Source organism: Lepidochelys kempii, chromosome 12, assembly GCF_965140285.1.
Source record: "Lepidochelys kempii isolate rLepKem1 chromosome 12, rLepKem1.hap1, whole genome shotgun sequence".
Lineage (NCBI taxonomy): Eukaryota > Metazoa > Chordata > Testudines > Cheloniidae > Lepidochelys > Lepidochelys kempii.
The window spans coordinates 8,854,986-8,863,594 of record NC_136391.1 but is presented as its reverse complement, the minus strand read 5'-3'; the positions used below and the strand labels follow the sequence as shown (position 1 = coordinate 8,863,594).

The window sequence follows — 8,609 nt, the reverse complement described above, 5'->3', positions numbered from 1 at the left end:
TATAGGACAGTCCCATGAAAGGTTTTCTGATTGAAATCAGTTGTGTTCCAGATTACTCCATTGAGATCACCAGTAATGAGCAGTGGAGTTCACACACCAGTCAACATCAGTTTCACTTATAACAATGGCCCACCTTGCCACTTAGCATTTCCATTCTAATCATAAGGCAGATTACTGGGCTACTGTTTTTTAAAATCACTCATACCTTAACTCTGAGTACTATTTTCTCTTAAAGGTTTCAGACTCTCATCAGGATAGTTCCCCCATGTGAGCTTTTTGCTCATGAAAGCACAAGCTTGAATGCTCAGTTTACATACTGGGCCCTCCCTGAAATGTTTCCCCTCCCCCGCCATTATCTAGACCTACTGTTTCCCTCAACCGATACCCTGGAAGAAAGCATTTGCTTTAATTTCTCACCCACCTTCAGTAACACATTCCAAATAGCTGTAATATAAGAAATAGATAAACATAATCCAATCTATTTTGTTTAATGTTGTACAAAAAAAACTGGCGACTATTACAATGAAAAGTGATTAAAACACTGAATCACATTTGACATCCCACTATCTACACAGTTGAGATTCACTTTGCTATTCAGACAATAGAAAGTTTAGCAGTTTTCAGGAAAAAAAAAAATCCTTGCATCACATGTATTCTTCCCTCTACATCTTAAAGCTGTGCTCACAGAGACGGCTTCTTCTACCACACTCTTCAGGTATATGGGAATTCAGTTGTAAATAAAATTGAATCTAAAATAAAAAAACAGTTATACCATGCAAGAGATTTATTTTCATCACTAATATGTAGAAGGCAATATTTTATTTCTGAGCTAAACAAACTCACATCTGACAGAAAGCAAAGATGAGATTTCCAGTCAAGAAGTATTTGTACCTCAGCCAGTAACTGTCAACACCAGGTAGACCCTAACCTCAGCTTTACATACAAGTATAGTAAGAGATCCAATCCTATAGAACTAATTCTTCTTGAACCTTCAAAATCGGCTTTTCTCTGACAGAGAGGCTATGAGAGTTTTGTTTCCATGGGGGGGGGGGCAGGAGGGGGAGTCTTATAGTGTGGAAGAAAATTGCTATTGGACAAATACTGCATATGTCCGGTGTAAGGTTTGAACAAGAAGCTTCACACAAGAGTTATAAACTCTTAAAACTGAAGTTTGCAGAGTGAACACAGAAACCATTATGCAAGAAATAGCAAATCTTCTTTGTACTGCATCAAGTATGTATTGATCTTAATTTTCAGATGTCCTTGCTTTTAACAACTGCTTAGAAACCCAAGTTTAGAGATTTGGGACTTCAGCTCTCATTAAGCTATTGCAAGAGTAGTGATTAACAGTAATACAACCTGTGCCTGCTTAAAGATCAGCATTTTGTTCGTTTCTTGGAAGAGACTTCCTTTGTGGTCTTTACATAGGAAAAGTGAAAATTACACCAACAGTTGCAAAGGCTGAGAGCAGATAAATTGGGAGATAAAAATAAAGAGTAAGAATGGTACAAGCCTTTTAGGATGGTACCAGTTCTGATATCTCAAAGGTTTTTCCATGCAACCGGGTGGACGTGACTGGTAAAGAATGGAACCTCTTTTACTGACAGTTGACAAATTACACTGTGGGTTGCATGGCAAGTTACTTGAGTAGATGCTCAACACCACCACAGGTGACACGAAGAGTAAGATCAGTGAACTCAAGCCTGATGAGGTACAAACTATTTTCAGTAAAGGAGAAAGCTAAGGAATGCATATTTCTTATCTGAATGGCAGTGATGCACCTCAAATATATTATAAAAATGCTGAGAAATTTATTAGTCAGCATAGTAGCTGCTTATACTGTGAATCTGCAGCATACTATACCTGCTCAAAAGCTGAGGAAGGCTGGAAATGATAGGTCCATATCCTGGGGCATTGTCATACAGCTCAAACAACGGTGCAGCTACCAACTTGTAATTTTTTGGGACCGCAAACAAAGCTAAAAATGAATCCAAGTTAGTATTAACAATGGAAAAGTTGTTTCAAACAATTTCAAACTATGGTTTCACTGAGGGTCCCTCCCCCCTTTAAATACAAAATCACTTCACTGACATCCAGAACTACAGTGTTCCAATGGACTTATTTTACACAGTTAGAGGTGGAGCTCTAATGCTGGGATTTTGTACATATGCACTCCTATCCCACCTGTTATCCTGGCAAAGGATCCCAGTTTATGAGGACTAAAAATCAGGGTGGATTTTTTAAAAAAAAAAAACACAACCTCAAGAAAATTGGATATTTTTACTCAAACATTTTAAATATTGGTTTTATTTAAATTATATATAAAAATCCTATTTAAAATTTAATTTGAAATTGACAATCTGTGTCAGTGGAAGATTGAAAGATTATCTCTTTCACCCACAGATATTGGTTCAATAGAAGATATTACCTCACCCACTTTGTCAGCCTATGTTGTGGCCTAAAAAGTTACTATAATCTATTAAAATAATTTAGATTAAATACAAAAAAACCTAAACAGTACATGCTTGCTGCCAAGTTTTAAAGAACTAGTCTGACTACATTTTAATTATTTTTGCATTCGGGGCATGAGATCCTTTATTTCTCCCATCCCATTCTCTTTAGCAGAACGCTTATGAAACTTTGTTTATGGACCTTGCTTTACAGATGACAAGCCTGTTTTCATTAAGATCAATTTAACACCACATTTGTTTTCAATATGAAATGTGTAATTGTCTCAGTAGTTGCACACACAAAACTAAAACATGGATTAGAACCTCTGTCTACAAATGCTTACCCTTTTCCTGCAGCTGAACCAAGAAGAGCTTTTTGTGCTCTTTAGGTTTTGTAATGTGAGCGGGAATATATGGATACTGAGGGGGAAAAAAAGTTTAATTAGTTTGTACAGCACTCTGAAAGTACACAGTGATCTGTAAGTGCTTCTTAAAGAATCAGGAATGAGTCACAGAGAAGGACAATCACACATATGACGAAAAGGAACTACCTCAGATACAACTTTATTCACCTTTTTTAAAACTATATTATAAAACATTACGAAAGACACTGAGCCCCCACAGTTAAATTTTCAAAGTCTAGAAAACATTGGCAGTCTCAAAATGAGATCACCATATGAAACTAGGAAACAGGTAAGAACAATCCAGGACAGCAAGAGAAACTGAACCACAGTGCCAAGCACGTTATCATCACTAAACAATTAAAAATAAAGTTTAAAGGGAGATGATATTCTTTAAAGGACACCACATTCTGGAAAAATAAAGCCCCAACTGTAGTCGCAGCAAAAGGAATAAAGTGCAGCCAGCAAAAAGGAATAAATCTTGAAGCAAACAAAAAAACCCAACAAAAGAAACCTGACATGCCATGGCTGCCCAAATAAGTTGATTAGTATATGGACTCAGTTTTTTGCAGAAACATACCTTGCTAATTATTTTTTAATCATCAAATTTATGCAGGGATGGACACTCACCTGTGGAGGTTCAAAGTTTGGTCTCCACCAGTTACCAATGCAGTCATCAATCACCCAGTCTTGCTGAACTCCATCCTGACGTCCCAGTATCTGTCAAAATCCAGTTGCAGTCAAAAAACTTCTACATGTTCCATTGCTAGTACTCTTAGGAACCAGATACTTGAAGCATTAAGGGATGCTGTAATAAGGGTTTAATGCAATTCAGAGCCAAGCTAAAGTAGTCTTATATTAGCGTTAGAATACTTGTGTACTAACCAATATATTGATAGATATATGGTCCTCATGTTCCAGACAAAGTATAAAACTAGGCCTAACTACATTTCTCAGAGAGGGATTTTGCACACTCCCGAGAGATGCAGCTATGCTGATGTAACTTTTCAGTGTAGATCAGCCTTTACAAACATTTTTGAAAATATGGTTCACAAATGCAATTGAGTGTAATTGACCCCAAGAGCTAGAATATAAAGCCATTTAAATCAGAACTCGCAGGAGTTGTCTAAGTAATGTGTTCTCCCTGGTGTATAAATTAAGCATCTAGTTCAGGATACCAGAGGACAACTGAATTGGATGCAGTCATCCACAATGAGGCCCTGATCATTGACTGGGTCTGACTATCACCGCCGTATCTGAGCAACATAATCGGATGTATTTATCCTCACAGTACCCCTGTGAAGTAAAGATGTGTTAACCACATTTTACAGATGGGAAACTGAGGCACGGGGAGGCTAAGGAGAGACCTGTCTAAGGTTGTGCCAGGTCACAGAGGAAAGTCTGCAGTGAACAGGGAATTGAACCCCGGTTCCTCAAGTCCTAGTCTAGTACCCTAAGCACTGGACAACTCTGCTTCTCTCTGGCAGAGACGGATTGCAGTTTTCTCAGGCCCTGGGCCAGGAGCAAGTGGAAGCCCCCTGCTCCACCAGCCCAGCTTCTGCCGGGGACAGGGCTTCCCCGCTCCACCCGCCACTCCAGCCAGGGACAGGGTCACAGCACGAGGATTTGCCCCACTCCCCTCTGGGAGTGCCAAGTGGTTGGAGTGAGGCAAGCCCATGCACCTAGACACGCTCCCCCAGGAGCGCCAAGCGGGCAGAGCAGGTCAGGGTGCCAGGGAGCCCATTTTTCTGGGGACCCCCAATTGGCTGGTGCCCCTGGGCATAGGCCCTGTTGCCCAGTGGCTAATCCACCACTGCTCTCTGGCACTATCATAATACAAATATATGAATGAAGTAGTATATCATACTATATGAACTACCAGAAAGAAGTTAGTTGGGAATCACTGAAGCACTCAAAAGGCTAGGAATGGCAAAAAGGCTATTTATAATGTTTTGGCTAAAAAACATTCAAGAATTATTCAACATTCAATTGCATTTGGAGATCAATTGTAACAAGAAAAGAAAAATGAAGACAATATACCTCTGTCATTAAACGTTTGAGTCCTTCTACCTCATCTTCTCCTGGATTGAGTTCACCACCTGGTCTGTGAAAAATTAATGATGAGAACTAATGTTATATCTTTTATTTTATTTACAGATATATTCACAGGTAAGTTTAAGGGAGTCTCAGTTCTTCAGTTTTAGGAATTTACAAACTTACTTGCAAGCTCTTAACAGAAGAAATAGCCAAAAGAATCTGAACTTTCAAATTTCACCTTACTGGATTTATTACAACTTCAAAACTAAATAGGGTAGCATTTTTGAGTCGATCACCTCCAATTAGTGTTTTCATGGCAACAATGACTTATTTTCAGTAAAACGTGATAAACAACAACATGCTCTGTTCCTACTAGGACTTTTCAAAAGGACACAGTTTAGCTACAAAATTTAACAGAAATGGCCTAATGATTTGAGAAAAATGGGAAAAGGGTAGGTTTGAGCTGTAGGCATCGCGCCTGCATTTGTTTTAACCCAACCCCCCCCCCCAAAAAAAAAAAAACAAAAAACCACACACCACACTTGTAGGAGTGCACAAAAACTAGAAGGTAAGCTACTGTGGGCTGATAATCTGCTCTGGTCTGGTGGTCCCGATAACCCATCAGGTCTTTCCCACCTCTAATTCAGAATTGTGTGAAATTTACAAGAATTCATCTACTTTCTCTTTCCATATCAAGGAAACAGGATAATCTATAAGCAGCTATATGTTTAAAATTCAGCCTCAACGACTTAAGATGTTAACGGAGTGTGTTTATACATGATTTATCTTCATCATGTCCCTTCATTCAGGGACAATAATAATTACTGGTGATGAATTCTAAAAACATCTCCTCTTGATAATGTGTACTACAACGAAGACTAGAAGTCAGCACACTTAATAGCACCTCATCATCAATTTTCTGCAGGAGAGAGATGATTCAGAATGTTTCCCTGTATAAACATTTGCAACAGCTGGATTTCACACTTCAATCCATGCTCCATTAGCACAGCTGAGCAGCTTGTGCACTTGCTGTACGACTAATCTGGTATTTGGTAATGCTTTGTGATTCTACTAAATGTTACTGTAATGTCAAGTTCCAACAATACACACTTACAGTTTGAAGAACGTTGTACCTAGCTGCAACAGTAACACATGGGGCAGCCTATGCTCGTGAACAATCAGAACACCCTCTACAGTCCGCCTCATTCCAATCTTGTCAAATTCTTCCCTCATGCGCTGAAACCGGGCTGCCACTGAACTGTCCTTCTCATAAAGGGGTTCCTTCGTGCCAAATGTATAATTTGTAAGTGGATACCTGGGGGGGAAGGGGGGGGTAAAAAAAAAACAAACCACATATTACTATGTCATGAAGACTAATCCAGATCTCACATGCACAAGTGCACAGTACTTTATCTTGACGGTCAGCTACTGTTGTTGTACAGTTAGCGATCACTGATTTCAAAATATTTATGATTTAGGCTCCACTTATGTGAGAGACTGTCCCTCTGCCACCACAAGAGTTAACTGCTGGGTCACACTCAGTAACTGGTCCTGGGTTTGAAGCTTTCTGCAAATGGCAGTAAGAGACTCAGGTAAAGAGCCCATACCTCTGTGACCAACTGAATCTCTGAAACCAACTGCCTGAGTTAGGAGAGAGCTTAAACTTGTGGTTTAAAAATCTGTTTAACAGACTTTTGAACACTCATTCTAATAACAGGGAATGGGTTTGTTAATTAGCAGGGGACATTCCATTATATTTTGTTGATTTGTACTTGATTTTATTGATCTGTGGTATGCAGGTGCTTTGATGAAATATGCCAATATACATTTATAAATAAGTCACAGTTCAATTTAATGACTATTAGAGTAATTACAAACATTCAACTTGAAATCTGTCTTTTTTAGGTTCTTTTTTTCTACAACCTTAATCTTAGATACAGCTTCCCAAATTCATTGCTACTTTGGAATTCCCTCCACCCCAGCCCCCCTCCCCTGCACAGAAACCACAAAGGCTAGCCCTCTGAATACCAAAGCCTGCTCTCATGCATACTGCTATTCTATAAGCATCTCTAGTTTTAGAAGCTCTTAATGAACATCCTCTCAAATCCATGTCCCTTGTTTCTGATCACTGGTGTCTTCATTATCCACTTTACCATTCTCTTGCATTTTCTCCTCTTTATCTGTAGCTTTAGGATTTCATCACTACTTTCTTCTTACACTTAATTTATTCCAAAATCTTAAATTCCAATTCAGTCTCTAAAATAAGATTATATTTGCCATACAGCAATGCTGTCCACTTTATAAATGTGTCAAATTCTTTAACCTGGGTCCAAAAAAAAAAAAAAAAAAAAATCCACCTGTACTGATAACACAAATTCCAAAGAATCAGAACTTCCTGTTGATTTTTTTTCCCTCCAGAAAGAAACCCTGTATATTAACATTTTCACTTTTTAAAATGAGTCATCCCTTTGGGCTGTAAGAATAAACTCAACTATATAAAAAGTGATGCATAACTGTCTTTTTGAGTGTTTAATTGTTTACGGTTGAGTATTACATTTGTTATTTGCTGTTACTGCAACTTCACAAATCTACCTATCAAAGAAGAAAGCACCAGAATGTGCTGTCCATTGTAAAGGAAAGATTGCTTCAGGAGATGGCCCACTAAGGCAGTTACACAAAGAAAATATTTTTATTGCACATTAGCACATACATCTTTGATACTCGGTGTAAACCATGTTGCATCCTGCAGCTCCCAGTAGTCCAGATATTACATATTTTTACTGTACAGTCAGCAAACACTAAACAGTGAACATACGTGGGGCACAAACGTCTATGTCCCATACTCAAGCTCAGATACTACAGTGGCAGATGCAATACAAAAACCTAAGAAGAACAGATGTGCAGGGCTCCCAAAGTAACATGCTCTTAAATTTCACTAGATCTACACCTCCAGCCTCTCCTCAGAGACTGAAAGTCTCCTCCAGACCACGAGCCTGCAAAGAGGCCTCCCCAGTTACCCAGCGAGTTCAGCCCTCCCCAGCGTGCGCGGATGGGGTTAGGAGGGAGCTCCTCCCTGCGGGTCGGGGGTGCCCCCAGGCGGGAGGTGAGGCTGAGGTACAAGCAGGGGGATGGGAAGGAAGGGTTGGTGGCTTTCTCCAGCGTCAGCAGCGCCCGGGGACTGAGGGGGATTTTCTCCCTCCCCCGGGAGCTGGGGCGGGTCTCTCCCAGAGAGACAAGGGAGGGGGGTGCAGGGAGGGCCGGGGCCCGAGGCTGGCCGGGGCCTCCCCCCCCCACGGCCGGGCACTCACAGGCGGATGCCCTGGCCCCGCGGGGACGGGGGGGGGAGCGCGGGGGCCGCCCGCGGGCCGGGCACTCACAGGTTGATGGTCCGCTCCAGCGTGAGCGGCTTGGTCTGCTGGATGTATTTGTTGCCGAACTGGTTCACCCCGCGGGGCCAGCCGGTCTGCGAGCGGTTGGGCGGCACCACGGACATGGCAGCGGGCGGGGCTGGGTCACTGCTGCTCAGCGGCGGGAGCAGCGTCCACCATTAACATCCCCGCCAGGCCTCACACACACCGCCAGTGGCTGCGCCGGAACCGCCTGCCCGCGCGCCGGAAAGGGGAACCATAGAGACGAAGGCACAGAGCGCCAGGACCATAGAGCGCGGCTACGGCTCCTCTTCCGCCGCCCGCCTTTCTAGCCGCTCATCCCGCTCCCGCCG

At 41.5% G+C, this 8,609-nt stretch overlaps 1 protein-coding gene across 1 annotated transcript; it reads right to left on the bottom strand.

Annotated features, from left to right (window-relative positions):
• Positions 1-472: 472 nt before the first annotated feature.
• Positions 473-8,511, bottom strand: NUDT21 (nudix hydrolase 21). The gene is made up of 7 exons (XM_073307477.2): positions 8,266-8,511; positions 6,003-6,203; positions 4,892-4,955; positions 3,482-3,571; positions 2,795-2,870; positions 1,864-1,978; positions 473-749 (listed from the first exon to the last, which is right to left on the bottom strand). The coding sequence occupies exons 1-7, from the start codon at positions 8,379-8,381 to the stop codon at positions 728-730; spliced, it is 684 nt and encodes a 227-aa protein (XP_073163578.1). The 5' UTR covers positions 8,382-8,511; the 3' UTR covers positions 473-727.
• Between the last annotated feature and the right edge of the window lie 98 nt (positions 8,512-8,609).

Excerpts from the sequence above, each read along its gene's own strand:
- NUDT21 (XM_073307477.2), bottom strand. The coding sequence starts at position 8,381 with ATGTCCGTGGTGCCGCCCAACCGCTCGCAGACCGGCTGGCCCCGCGGG. Across the intron at positions 6,204-8,265 it reads CTGGAGCGGACCATCAACCT|GTATCCACTTACAAATTATA; the intron begins GTGAGTGCCCGG and ends CTTCCCCCCCAG. Across the intron at positions 3,572-4,891 it reads TCAAACGTTTAATGACAGAG|ATACTGGGACGTCAGGATGG; the intron begins GTATATTGTCTT and ends GGATTTTGACAG.